General features: G+C 39.4%; 1 protein-coding gene and 1 long non-coding RNA gene across 2 annotated transcripts in view; one reads left to right on the forward strand and one right to left on the reverse strand.

The window, feature by feature from the left end:
* The window catches only part of MYBPC1 (myosin binding protein C1), a 91,698-nt gene extending 78,664 nt beyond the window's left edge, over window positions 1-13,034 (forward strand). The window contains exons 31-34 of the mRNA XM_055711171.1: window positions 627-813; window positions 5,583-5,641; window positions 7,086-7,125; window positions 9,401-13,034. Coding sequence (XP_055567146.1) covers window positions 627-813; window positions 5,583-5,641; window positions 7,086-7,106 — 267 coding nt within the window. The 3' untranslated portion in view covers window positions 7,107-7,125; window positions 9,401-13,034. The remainder of the gene's footprint in view (window positions 1-626; window positions 814-5,582; window positions 5,642-7,085; window positions 7,126-9,400) is intronic.
* LOC114014734 (uncharacterized) lies at window positions 9,745-14,715 on the reverse strand. The gene is made up of 3 exons (XR_008732366.1): window positions 14,151-14,715; window positions 13,699-13,777; window positions 9,745-12,235 (listed from the first exon to the last, which is right to left on the reverse strand). It is a non-coding gene; the product is annotated as an uncharacterized LOC114014734 (long non-coding RNA).
* Window positions 14,716-14,930: the final 215 nt, after the last annotated feature.

Below are 14,930 nucleotides of genomic sequence, written 5' to 3' on the forward strand. Positions count from 1 at the left end.
CTGGCACTGACAACAGCTGCCCAGTTAATACAACAGTAAATGTTGCTAATAAAATTAAGCCGTAATTATGCTATAAAAAACTAATTATGCTTGAAATAACACATTGCAGGAATATTCTGGGACCATATTTGTTCTCAGACCCACTGTGCAATGCGTCTTCCAGTTTCTTTTGAGTTGTGTATTTTCTGTTGTGAGAAACTGAACTGACCTAGTAAAATAAGAACTCTAGTGGTTAAGAACGTTTGCTGTTCACTCTTCATCTTCACAGTTTCTTACTGTGCGAATTACTGTGAAAAAACATGCTTTTCTTATTGACTTAAACAGATGTAAAAAGCTATTGCTCAGATGATTGCTGTCGTGACACAGCACCTCTTATTTTGACAACAGCCTTATAATTTATGACTTTAATTATGTGATAGGGGCTGCACTGAAAAAATCATGCTTAAAACGAGATGCAGGATGCATGTTTATTTTTGACTTAAGAATTACAGCTTCCTTTCCATCACTACTTTATCTATTTTGCATCATTTTTTTAATTACTCACTTTTAACTGAAAATCACAGGAAGCAGTAACATATTTCAGTCACAGATTTGTACATGTGGGCATTCTCTTGTTTTTACCACAGCCCAAAATAACCTGGCTGAAAAATAAAGTCGTCATAATGAATGACCCAAAGTACCGAATGTTCAGCAACCAAGGTGTCTGTACCTTGGAGATCCGCAAACCCAGCCCCTATGATGGGGGTACTTACAGCTGCCGAGCAGTCAATGAACTTGGAGAGGCAGAAGTTGATTGCAAACTGGAAGTAAAAGGTAAGGAGTTTAAAACATTGTAAACACCCTGTTTGTCTGAACAGCATCCACACAGGAGTCAAAATGATGCAAGGTAAATGCAAAAGGGAGTTAAAACAACTTTTTTAACTTTTCCAGAAGAAAATAACTTGGTTAGGACAAAATAAACTATGTTGGTTGCTTTGTTTTCTTTCTGAGGATCACCATGCTGTGCTTATGCTATAGTCTTTCCCCCTGCCAGATGTCAATTCACATCTTCAGTGATTGCAAGGACTTTTTCACAAGTGACAAAATAGTAGACTGTAACTCTCAGAGCTGTGCCACTTACCTGAGGAATGCTAGTAAGGCTCAGCTGTAGAGCTCTTCAGGAAAACATTAAGAAAATCACCTTGGATAGGAGACAGATGTCTGAGGAGAATGGCGAAGGGAGAAGGAGAGGAGGAAGAAAGATTAGTTCAGGGTAGGTTTTGTCTGCTTTAAAATTCTTTATTAAAGACAGAATATTTGCTTCTAAGGAAGTTTGTTAGCAAAATCATGTAGCAAAAAGAAGTATTGTTCTCAAGGACACAAGCTAGTTGATGTAATTGCTGTATTTACTTTAAGAACAGAGTGTTCAAAACTATGGCTTTTGCAAATACAGAAAAGAGGGCCAAGTAGGTTAGCCTTCTACAACTGAAGATATATCTGTATTTTCATTAATAGATAAATTTTATGAATTCCAGGTAGTTTAACATTGACTGGGATATCATGACTGGCAGTAGGATTTCGACTAGATTACTAACAAATAATCTTAGGACCATATTTTTCAGAAAATTACTTCCTAGGAAAAGATGGAGTCAGTTGGACTAACTCCCACCAAAGGCTTTTGTTTCAACTGTGGAATAAGCTAAGTATTTCTGAAAAACTTAATATGAGGTTTTAAGTAAGGAAAGCTGACTAAAGCAGGCTGATACAAAGTGTGTAACTGAGGAAGTCAATTTAGTCTAGCTGAATATGGGCCTAACTATATTACTTCCATCATGCTAGTCTATAATGAAAACCATAATATTTAATATCCTTGTGGATTGTATTGTGTTTAATTTTGATTTAAATTTCCATTTTCTGTATTTTCTGATTTATCTTGTCCCACAGCTCAAATCTGCTAGCCAGAAGCCATTGCAACAAAGTTTTGGTCTGAGAAGTTGAACAATTAACTAATATAATGAAAATATGCATGATATGTTTCTTAATTTTCATGATTTATTTTTAATATACTGTGTTTAAAAGGTTATGTGCTTATCCTGAGTATGATTGTTTTCCTTAATCACAAGCAAACTTTCTATTTCTCAGCGTAATGGAAGACCTCATCACCTGAGAAGGTTACTTCATCTATTTTTTTTTTTTTATACTGAAAGGCCATTTCATTAAAATTCCTAAGTCCCCAAGCCCTAAAGTTCTCATGCATGTTTACACTCAGTTGTAACTTTTTAGCCATCAGCCCTTTGCTTGTAGTACAACCAAATACCACATTTTAAATACAAGAAGCTGTTTATTTCTGTCCTTTGTTTTACAAAGAATATTTTACATATAATGTGCAGAATATTGCAAAATATTTTTAAGATAAGAATTAATTTAACTAATATATCTCAATTTCAAGAAGTCCAAACTCAAAATGCTGCCATGGATCACACTTACCCTTCAGTAATTCCCTTTCCAGCTGTTGTGAAATATAGATGCTTCTGTTGATCTTGGAACCTTTTTTTCACTGAATGTTTTTGTCATTCAGGTTATTTTTTAATATGCAACAGCTCCAAAGAAATTGTTCTCTCACAGTGGAAGCTGCTCAACGTTAGAGTTTTTAGGAGAGAAGTGTGGAGAGATTTTTGTCTTTGATCAATATTGGTGGGGGATTTAATTTCTTACATTTATAGATACCTATGGATTGGTATCTAAAATAGGCTGGGAATGCTTAGATCCTTTGCCAGTCAATTAGCGTTAATGTATCTAGGAAAAAACCTACAGTTCTGTTCATTAAAGTGTTTACTAGGTACAACTGAGATGATGTCACTGATGATTTTTGCTGACACATGTTTATTTAACTTTCATAGGTCCAGTTTTCTGAGTAGTTTTCTGAAGTGGAAAGCACAGGATACACTATGCTCACAGGCTGCCAGACCTATTCCATTCACAGCTGATTCTTTCCATAACAGCAGCATTAAAGATTAAAACAAAAAAATTATATCTGGTAACATTGTAGTAAACATTTAGGGTAAACAGTCAGAGCAGTGAAGCACTAGAGCAGATTTCCTGCACAGGTTGTAGAGCCTTTGGTACCAAGAGCCTTTAAGGGTAGTTTAGAAGAATGACAGAAGTACCATTTGTTAGGATTATGAGATACACTAAACGACATCTCAAGATTGCTTCCAGCTCTGTGAGTCTGACTTTGACTCAGTTCTTAGCACTGCAAACATACCCTAGCACCTCAGAATTCAAGTATTCTTGCCCCCAATCTTCATCCCACAGGAAACCTTGGATAGATGCATGGGCTTTGCATCATGCCTGAGGGTTGTGTCAATTATCCTGTCAGCTGCTTGCAGCACATCCTACAGTCTCAATTCCTCCGGGACCTTATCTTGGGGTTGCAGTTGTACATCCCTTTGCTACAGTGAGAATGGGGCCATAAGAATTACTCCCTTTAGACAAGATTTAGTTCATTCTTGCCCACTTTTAAACAAAACCTCTCGCACCCACTGACTGTAGAAGTCTTGTAGCTTAGACATTTCTAGACTCAAAGAGTCTTCTTTCTTCTCAAATAAAGTAATATTTACTTTGAAAGATCAGCCGAAAAATTGGAATGCTAAGCCATAAACATCTTGCTCAGAGCACTTCTTCAGTTTTGCATCGCACCTGGAAGAAGTCCCGAAAAACACAAGCAACATGTTAGGATCCCACCTGGGCTGCATGCCGTTTCTCCCTTCTTAGCTATGTGATGGGCTGCTTCATTAACCTAAATCCCACCTCCTCTAGTTGATGGTTGGTTTCTGAATCTGATTTCATATTAACAATCACCTGGTGTGGTCCTACGGCCCCCTCCACCAAGCTTGGTATTGTGGTTCCCTCCCGCAGTTTGGGCTGTGAGTGGTCACCCTTGCTGAGATGCCTCTTTCCATCCTGGCAGGTTTAGCCATTACTTTAGACTCCTTTTTGAAGACTGCTTAGACAGCCATTTGTAGGGTTTAGAGACAAGGACAGTTGTTGTAAGGGTTCAGTGCTGACACTCTTAAAGTGACTGGCAGTCCAACTGATTAATTCAAAGGGAATAGGATTAAGTGAACCCAGCAGCTGAAGCTTGGCAAACCAGGGTAGGCTCAGGGTTTGCTACATGATACAGCCAAATGCAAATGAGAATTAGACAGCCAGAGCATAAAAACATAATTACATCTTATTACACTTTTCTATTGATTTACATGTTGAATTATCATTCTTTTAAGTTTTCCAGCCTATTTGTTCATTTAGGAGAGCTCTTCAGATGACTGCTCATCTCACTACGCGAAGCGAAGGCTTACAGATTTCTGACTCACTGGAAATGGACTGCAGAGTGTGTGTGTGTGTGTGGCTGTCTGTCTGTCTTCATACGTATAGCTTTAAACTGGTTCAGCTTTATTCCAGCAAGTAACAGTCAAGGTCTGGGTTTGTAAAATGATGAGATACAGTCGAATGTTGCCTGAATAAGACAAACAGACTCAAGACTATGCTACCAATCTGGTGAATGTACCAGCCATGGTGCTATTATTACAGGTCTTTGGATAGTAAGTCATGCTAAAGAGATCTATGCCATGCAACAGTATATATCATACTAAGTGAATTTTACTTATGTTGGCTAGAATTTCTTTTATCCATCTATTTCTGAGGTATTTGAGATCTGAACATTATTGTGCATATATATATACTCAGCCGTAGGAATATCACAGACCTGCTCACAGAACAGGATTTCTGATTTTGCATAGTTTTTGAGCAGCCAAGTGGCTGTGAATGCTCTGGCTATGAATAATATCAGTGTGCTACCGTCTTCTACATTTTTAGCCATCTGCTTACATTATTTTAGGTGTAAAAGTAAAACCCATAGTTGTTAGTAAATTTAATGTGCGTTTCCTGAAAATTTTTTAGTGATAATTATAAGCACAATAATAAAAGTAGTAAAACCTTATTCCGTCCTCAAAAAAAGGTTTTCCGTGTATTTATGCTATTTCAGACAGATAGTATTTCATTCTTCCGTATTAAGTTTTGCTGAGTGAACTTAAAGATGGCAGTTACATGACCAGCTTGACACAACTGCAGATACAATGGCTTTTTTGTAAATATAAGTGTGCTGTAAAAAGTCATGTAATAGATCTTAGAGAAAAGATTAACTCTGCCTCACTTATCTTGAAAGATGATGCATACACTGAATCTCATGATACATGTTTCATACCTTACTAGGGAAAATAATGTATGCATCTCTTAAGATTCTTGAGGTTGATCCTTAAATATGGCTGTAAATCTCCCATCACAAGCAGTAAGGAACTGATTCCTTATCAGGTATCTGAGGTCAATGAGAAGATTCAGATAAAGCACCATGCTTCTCTTATCATGAAACAAATAGCTTTGGAAATTGTTTATCTTAAGAGCAAAATCAGGGTTGGTGATCACTCTTAACAGGTTGATTGTAGCAAAGATGCTGTATAAGAAATATTTTTTTAAAAGGTGTTAAGATCAACTGGGAAGAATTTCAAATGCGAATAAATACCACTGTAAATATTCTAATTCTGCAGTGATATATCACGGAGTAATTAACCCAGGAGAACCATTCTTCTTGGCGGGGAATAACCAGGTTTATAATAAGCATACTCCTCTGGACATTCCATTTCATTCCCTTCCTCTCTTTCCACATGCAAACGCATTTTCTGCATGCAAAGTGTGTATTTATTTGCGGTTTTAGATTAAACTAGCTAGTGTCTCATGGCATACAATGACTATGTCACATGAGCAAAGAAGGCCAAATTAATCAAGAATAGGAGTATGTAATGTCAGAGTTACAAAGGTTTTAGACTTATTTCTGCTGTGCCACTGGGCATAGAACTACCTGTACCTATAAAGAATTCATTTAATGACTGTGACTACCGTTGAGATCTTTCTAGGAGACAGAAATCTGCATCTCAAAAAACCAGCTCTCAGTTAGTTTGTAGAATTATTGAAAGAACAGAAGTATCATAAAATCATTTGCTGTGCTTAAAAGGCATTCTTCATTGCAGATTACTCTTTGATTAGTTAGTGCTCAGAATGATAATCCATGCCTGAGCTTAACCTAAGAGATGAAATCTTGATCCAATTGAAATCAGTGAAAACCTTTTACTTCCAAGAATATAGTTTTACTTTTTTTCCTCTAGAACTTACTTGAAATTCAGGGTTGGTGGGGTTCAGAGAATTTGGCTTTTTCTATAGAAATGTGTTTGCTTGTAGCCTTGCCCAAACCCAGAATATTGACAGTGCAGTTGTAAAACGACAGATGCCCAGAAACCAATCTGCAGTACGTTATGCATCCAAATTTACTATTTCAGACCTAAAACATGTTAAGAAATCAGGCTATGATCCTGCACAGAACTGTTCCTGTAGTTTTTGAAGTATTAAAGCATTTTTCTTAAAAGACTAAAATAGGTACCAAGTTGAGTGCTTTCATATACATACACACATATAAATGTATATACATGGGTGTTTATTTATAGAGTCAAAATGTTTATATAAAGGTAAAGGCTCCTACAAATAGCATGCTGTAAGTAATGTAAATGCAGATCCATGACAAAGTACATACTTTAGTGCACAAGTATGTAATTAGTCTGGACTTGATTATTTTGCCTTACAGAGTTTCAACATATATATATATATATATGCGCTTCAGTGTTATGTGTGTGCTTTTTTTCCCTGGTGGAAAATAGTATATATATATATATATGTGTTAGCTTCTTTGAAGCTACGTTTGGAAACCTTTTTCATAAATGTCAGTTGCATAATTGGGTTCCAATGTATTCTTTAGACTAATTACAGGATTTATAGTTACTTGTACATATTAATATTGCTTTTACCTATTAATGATAATTTTGAAGCGGAACTGGATCCCTACCTTTTACTCTTCATGTGCTTCTAGTCCTACGTATTTTACATGACTAAGGATTAAAGCATCATCTTGACATAATTGTAAGCATAATTTTACTCAACATTTTCTCTCTACTTTTGTGTTTGCGATTAAATTGTTACTTCTCTTTCTCTCTCTCCCTTAGTTACACAGTAAGGATTTTTGAATGTATAGTGTCATCTAAGGTAAGCTTTCATATGGTTCTTGCATATGAAGCTTATGTCTGTTTAGACGTCATACAATGTCTGCCTAGTATGGCATGATTTTCATTATTTCACTTAATGAAAATGTTTTTTAAAATTAGTAGCATGATAGTTTTAATGCATATAAATCCAGATTTTTATAATAATTGCTTGTTACGGTAATGCCTCCTAGTAGTACATCTTTCTAACAGTGCACGTTTCAACGGAATTTAACAGTGCATCAGTTGGCATGATTAATTAGCATGAATAAACTGCAAGTAATAAGAGTATTTTGCATTTATAGTCAGTTATTTTCATATAGGAATATACCTCTACATAAATAAAATATTTATTCCACAGTTAATTTAAAGATGAATTATTGGTATCACAACTTGCACTACCTGAGTTGAAAAGAATGCCAAAAAGCATGCTTTTTTTTGTCTGTATGGTGCATCTATCTAAGGCCGGGAGCGAACAGTTCTGCAACAATGTTGGTGTTAAGTAAGATAGCACAGTCTCATAATCACTGGTAGCTAATAGCACTTTAATTGGATAATCCTTGTGTTAATAAAGGTTATAAATTCCTAAAACCTGTGCTGAGGATAAATGCTGTCTGTATCAGCTCAGTTGCATTTAGCAGAAGTATTCAGAGACAGCGATATCTTCATTCTGGCAGTGTACTTTTGCTTTAGAGCTTTTGGTGTGTTCCAGAAAAGGCTCAGAAGGTAAGTGCAGTGATCAGTGGGTGGTTTTGCAACTTGCAGAACACAATACTCATGCAGATCTGTAAGAGGAATGGTAACGGTATGTAGCTTGCTTACAAGAAATGCCACCCTTTGCCTTGGGAAACGTTTTTAGCAAAATATTTATCTTTTCCCCATTGTTCCTTCAAAATGTCATTTGATTTCCATGAAATTAACAGAAATGCCCATGTGTTTATTTACCGTTAATTTTTTTTTTCAATGGCATGACATTTCACTCCTAATTTGGACTATTTGTATTCAGTTACCGCTTCTACATCAGTAGGATTATTGGGGGTGCCCCGGCTGGTGTGTTAAGACACTACACACATGTTTTTCTGGGCACTGAAAATTGTCTTGGATTGCTAAAATTATTAAACATTCTTCAGAATTTTTTTGCCTTGTCCCTTTTTCCAGAACACCCAGGTTTCTGCTATAGCAGTGATTTAAAATAGGTTTGGTTCAGTTTTTTACTCATGGTGGCTAAGCCACAGTCATAAAGCACATAGTCCTAAAATTCTGGGAATGGTACTTCTGATACCTGTTCCATGAATATTGACTCCAACCATCACAAAACTGGAAAATGGAGGGGAAAAAAAAGAAAGAAAGAAAAGAGTTTCCTTTCACAGAGAAAGGAGACAACATTTTGGCAGGGCTGGAGGAAGCACTGAATATGAGAGGCCTCTATTTGTCAGCGGGGCTTGTGAGCATGGGCACTCACTGCTGCAGCTAAGGAAGATGCTGGCCACAAGCACAGAGTAAGTCTCCCCTATGGATTGGTGCAGGACCTCCCACAGCTTTGAGATCACGCACCAATAGCTTCAAGCCCTGGGAAAACTCTAGAGCTTTCAGGCAGATAAGCACCTGGATCCAAGGTGATTACATGTGGCCTATTTCTTATGCAAAACTGAATCCAAAATCATTCTTCAGACTTCCCCAGCAGATGAAAGTTTTGAGTTTCATCACCCCCCTCTGGACTCTAAAGGCACCTATATCTAAACCCCTGGCTTTTCTTCATACAATTCTTTCACATGTCATCCTACCTGATATTTTCAAGCAACATGGTAAATATTTTGCTAAATCCTTATAAACCATTTTAAGTCTCAACTCTAGAATAATTTGAATGTCTCTGCATGTTTTCCACAACTCATCACAGTCAGGTGTTTTCTACATTGTTCCCTCTGAACTGACTTCCATCTCTGACTATCCTCCACCCAGCCTGATGGAAATCTAGGAGGGTTATTTGAGGTGAAGCTTATCATAGATTATTGCAAGGGGTGAGATAAATGACTGAATACATGACACCCAAGAAATGAAATTCACCCTATGCAAGAGGACAGGAAAGTTCTTCATAGTACAGAGATTAAATAATGGTTAATTCTCGTGATGAAGTTTTGAACAGGGATGAATTTTATCACATCTCAAAATGAATTATGCAATATGGACTAAATCTTTGTCACTTACACCAGAAAATAAAGGTACAAAGCTGTTGCTCCAGGGACTTTGAGCCTGAAGATTGTCTCATTCCTTGTTTGTAGGTGGGCTTTCATACTTCAGACTACTGATGGATGGAGTGCCTCCACATATCATTGCTTCATATATGCGTGAAGTACAGGCAAACAAAACTGAGGGGAAGTGAAAGTCCGTCCACAGTGTTTCCTCCCACTGCACTGGAAAGCGGTAGCAGAACAACAGCATTTTAGTTCCTGCAATGACAGAACAAACGTGTGGCTGGGCATTTTCTTGCCCCCTCCCCCCCCCCCCCCCCTTTTTTTTTGTTTCTTACTTGTTGTTTTGTTTTTCCTACCTGCTCTTACTGAAAAGAAAGAATACGCATGGATTGCTTTGAGGTTGAAATTAAATGATCTGAAGACAACACACATTTTGTAATGTTCAGCTTTATTTTCTGTTTGATGTTGTGGTCTGTTTTTTGATGAGGAAAGAGGAGAAGCTGTGTAATAAACACCAGGAGGCAGTCAGAGTTTGTACTTGGTGGTACAAAGCATACTTTTCTCAGACTGAAAGTACATGGATTAGCCAGTAGCTGTGCAATAAGACCCTTGGAATACATACCTCTTTGATAATGTACCTTATTCACCTGATAATTGTTTAACAATATGGTTTTACTATAACGTAATTAATACGTTATGATGAATTAATATGTTACTTAATGATCATTTAAGCTAAACATATCTTCCTTTAGAAGTTTTGGTTTCCTAAATCCAACCCACCAGTCTCTCAACTGACCTGAAATTGTTTTATTTAATGTACAATAAATATGAAGTGTTCAAGATCTATCAAGTTCTTGTTTACTGTTTTTTTAGGTTTTTTTCCATCTCATCTTACTATGCTTCTTGTTTAATTACTGTAAAGCAGGAACTTGAATCCACCACATTCAGTGGAAAACAGTATCAGCGGTCACCTGACCCAATGGGCTTACAATGTAAGATACAGAATGTGAGTAAAGATAAATACATGCAATTTTGTATCTACATGTTTTCAATATCTTCAATATTATACATGTTAACCCCGGTGGTTTTCATCATTTTGGATCCACCCCTTTCCTCAGCAGTTCATGGAGCTCATGTAGGTATCTTAGCAGAAAAGGGACTCAGACCATATCACTAGCGAGTTTACTGTGCAAGGCAAAAATGCCTTAGACAAGGCAAAAAGGCTACGTTACTTTTCCAACTCTAGCGATGTTAAACTTCAAGTGTTGCAGGGGTGGGGGTGATTGTAAGTCTTCAGCAGACTCTGAAGCATGGTCACACATAACTTGGCCAGGTTGTCGATTCCCTGTTGCCCTGTCATTTATTTACCAGTTCTCACTCTGGCTGTATAGATAGGGTAGGTGCTTACTGACTAATGATTGATCTCCAATTATTGTTTATAAAGACAAAGGTCTATTTAGACCAGTAGTACGTTACAAGATTCTTTTTGATGTCAGCACATTTTCAAACACCCAGCAATCAGTAATTATGCAATAATAAAAGCATGTGTTACTATGAACTGGTGTTTTTGCAGTTGAATTACCACTTCTTTCACTGTAGGGATCTGAATGAATGTTCTCACTTTGTTCTGCAAATCTCGCTTGCTCAAAGATCCTTCTTCTTCTTTCTCTCCTTTCTATCTTTGTGATTTCTTCTGGGCTGACATTTTTGCAAGAAAGCAGTTCTCCATTCCCAGTGATCCTGGACACCCCTCCACCTGCATTTCACCCTACTCCTGTCAAAATCAATTCTCTCCTACACATCCATTCACACCTACACACGAAAGACATCTACTAAGAAGAAAATATAATAAAGGATTAATAATATCTCTTTATTCTGTATCTCACCAGTGAATCGGACTCCCTTCATATCTTCTGAAGCACAGAAGGCTGTGGGAGAGGGTCGGTTTGAATATATGCCATGCAGATTTAAGCACTTAGGCACATAGCCCTCATTTAAAATAGTATCAGTCAGTTGAGATCTATTATAGCCAGCACAAAAAGCTATAGCGAGTTTGTGCTTTTCAGTAAGCCAAAAAGGATGTGCATGGCCATCTGCACGTTGTATGCAATGACGTTTACAGCTTGAAGCTTATGTTATCTATCTGCCTCCTCAGTCTCAACTGTACGTTATAACCTATATAGCCAGAATAAATCTCAGCTTCTGTAGGCTCTCTGCCGATGGAATCAGCTACTCGTAATTTCTACCAGATGCCAGCAGTGTTAAAAGACAAGCTGAACTAAGCTATTTTTCACTGTATGGACGGTAAGCATTCTATTCGGATGCCCTTAATTCTTCCCCAGTTGCATTGCCCAGCACTTGCCGTCGGCTGTCCCTCAGGCTCGAGATGGGCCACGCCAATAGGAAGTACTGGGTATCAGGCTGTGGGTGGACTAAGATGAATGAGCATTGGTGTGCTATGAATTCATACCCTCACTAACTATCCTGACCAGCCAAGCCTCTGGATTAAAAATTAATTGAAAATTACTCTGAGAGGAATGATAGGATGGGGTGGGATATGAAAGGCATTTCTAACAGATCTAAAATAGGCTGCAGAACCTTAAACAAAGAATAACAAAAGATAAAGTTTTAATTTATGATGACTTGCCTAATGGGATTCTCCAGGGATCATGTTTGATAGATGAAATAAAGTGACAAAAACCAAGAGAGTTAAGAAAATGCTAATGAAATCTGCCATTAATACCAGTTTAGGAGAATAAAGACATACCAAAGATGACAAAAACTACAGGCAAAGCAACCTAGAAAGGATAGAAGCAACAAAATATCTTGCTGTAGAAGATATGGCCCAGTACTCCCAGGACGAAATTTCTCCAAATTCTGCTCTCGTGGAATTTCCAGGGAATTAACAAAACTCAGAGAGACCTAGGAGTAACACAGGACATTAAATAAAACCTGATTATATCATAAAAAATAACACAAACCACAAAAGCTCCAGAAGTAAAACTAGTAGTGCTTTTATGGCTTATGGTTGTGTTCCCTGATGTCTCACAATATATGAAACCAGTTTAAACCTTCAGCCAGTTGCATTATTCATATTATCTGTTTGCTATGTACACTCTCCATCGATTAGTACGTGCTGAGGTTATAGTTCAGTAGCACCTTTCTCTTTTCTGCACACTTTCACATATCTGGTAAGATTTTAGTATTCCTGAAAGCTCTGCCTTGGTGTTGAGTTTGACTTACACAGGTAAAGGAAAGTTATTACTTGGAATAAGAGGGCAGACCCACACATGTATACACACACAGGTAAACAGAGAAAGAAGAATCAAAGTTAAACAAAAAAAGGGTTTGTTTTTTTTAAGGAAGCCAAGGGAAAATATTTTATCTTCTCTTGGCTTGCTCTTCTTGCCTATGAAAGGGCATCAGGCATATAAATGTTACTGTTGTATAAATACAGATCCATTCTCAGATTGCTGCATGTGGAGCTTGACACAGGCATAGTAGCTACTACCCGTTTGTACTGAAAGATCATGGCCAGTGCCAGCCTATTTTTCCCTCACTGAAAGCAATCTCACAAATACAGAAAGGGAAGGAGAAAAAACACATGCAAATCTTTGAAAGAATGCTTACATTGGTATATGCTGTTTATAAGGAGGTCTTTACTGAGAGTCAGAAATGTTTTAAGCTTCCTGTACTTCTTTTCTTGGGGGGGGTGGGGGGGTGGGGGGAAGTGTAATATTGCTGCCTTTTACAGAGCATTGTGAAGGGAGACTTACTTTATGAACGTCTTTTGTTGCATTTTGAGATTCTGGAGCAAAAGGCATTCTATTTTAAGCACTGTCACTTGATTTTCATGGCCTGCTTTCCTGACTGACAAGTAAAGCTGCTGCTTTGCTGAAGCAGGGAGCATCTGGAAGCAAAACTGTAGCCTGAATACTGAGGAAGCACTGGAAGTCTAAACACACTGGGCTTTAAATTCTATGTTCTCTTGTTCTATGCTTTGTTGCTGAATACTTCTGAAAATGAAACAAGCCATTCCCCAAGCTCAGTAACAAATTCAGTAAGGAATCCATTTCTTCCTCTAATCATGTGGCTTTCACTTTTTACATCACTCTTTCCCCTCCACTTCTTTTCCTAGTTTGTTTTCTTTTCTTTTGCTCTTGGTATCACAAAGAGCTTGAGCAATCTCTCCATAAATACCAGTACCATTATGTTCATTAACCACAGAGATGCACCGGGTATTAAAATAAATGGTTTTACCTTTTTCCAAACCCAGGGATTCCAGTGGACTGGGGACCTGGCTGGTTGTGAATCTAACAAGTCACATTTCCCTTTTGCCATTTTCTAGTTGGCTGTTACTGAATCTTTGTTATGTTATGCATTACCTTCTCCTTTGCTGGCAGTTCCTCTCTTCTCTATTTTGGCTGCTAATCCCAACTGCTGTATCATACTGTATTTAGTGATCTGTAAATGAAATCAGCTGATGAACAACATAGCACTCAGGATGCACATGCCATACCAAGGGATTTTGAAACCACCTTTTTATGTATATCAAGCATTCCTGACCCTTGCAGTAGAGAAACCTACTCAAAAACATATTACCTTTATTAGACAAAGTGAATCAGCGCACTTTGAATACCAAGCTCTGTCCAGGAAATCAATGTGTCCAGAAAGCTACAGCCTGACTCCCAATGGAATAACTTAAAAAAGGATTTCTGGTTCTAGGAAGATGCCATCAGGTTATATAATACTTGTTAGAGGTTGTATTCTACACTTTCATCTTTCATACAGCTACCCAGTGCTCTCCTTTCCCTGGCCTCATTCAGAAACCACACACCTTCCTAGAGATTCAGGGATATATCTGAAATCCTTCACGGGACTACTTCAAGTAACTTGACATGCAGCGATTTCAGAGGACGCCCGTTTGTTTTGAAGCGCCTTCTCTAGGCAGGCCAAGGAGGTGAAGTCCTGCACAACACAGTGTCCAGGTGCCCCGTAACACGTCAGCCGCCGCTGCCCGGGCAGGTCTCTGCTGGCGGCGGGGCCCCCTTGGCCCGTACGTCGGGGCCCACCTCCCCGCAGACTCGGCCGAGGTGTCCTGCTGCGGGGCGGCCCAGGCCCTGCCTCCGTGCCAAGCCCCGCCGGCCACCTGCGGCGTGCGCCCTGCGGCGGCCCTCAGCTGCGTTCTAAACCGCGCGGAAGGAAAATAAGAAGAATGAGGAAGATGCGCGGGGAGAGGGGGCCTCACCCCGCCCTGCCCGCATCCAGCGGTGCGGGGCCGCGGGTGCACGGGCCGCCACACCGCGCCGCAGCCCGGGCTGCCACCGCCCTCGGGCCGGGGGAAACGGCGGCGCACGGAGCGCAGGCGGGACGGGCCCTCCCGGGGCGCGCCCCCTCGACCACCGGGGCTGCCCCCGCTGCCGGGAGGGTCCCCATCCCCTCGCGGCGATGCGGGGCTGGCAGAGCAACCCGCCCAGAAACGGGGCCCTGCTGCGGGGGAGGGAGGGAGCCCCGCACCCGGGGCGAAGGCACCAACGGCGGCCCGGGGGCGAGGGCGCCCGCCCCGCTCTCCCGGTCGGGCGGCGGCCGCTCCCCTGCAGCGGAGCCTCCGGGGCGC

The sequence above is a fragment of the Falco cherrug genome, chromosome 5, assembly GCF_023634085.1.
Source record: "Falco cherrug isolate bFalChe1 chromosome 5, bFalChe1.pri, whole genome shotgun sequence".
NCBI lineage: Eukaryota > Metazoa > Chordata > Aves > Falconiformes > Falconidae > Falco > Falco cherrug.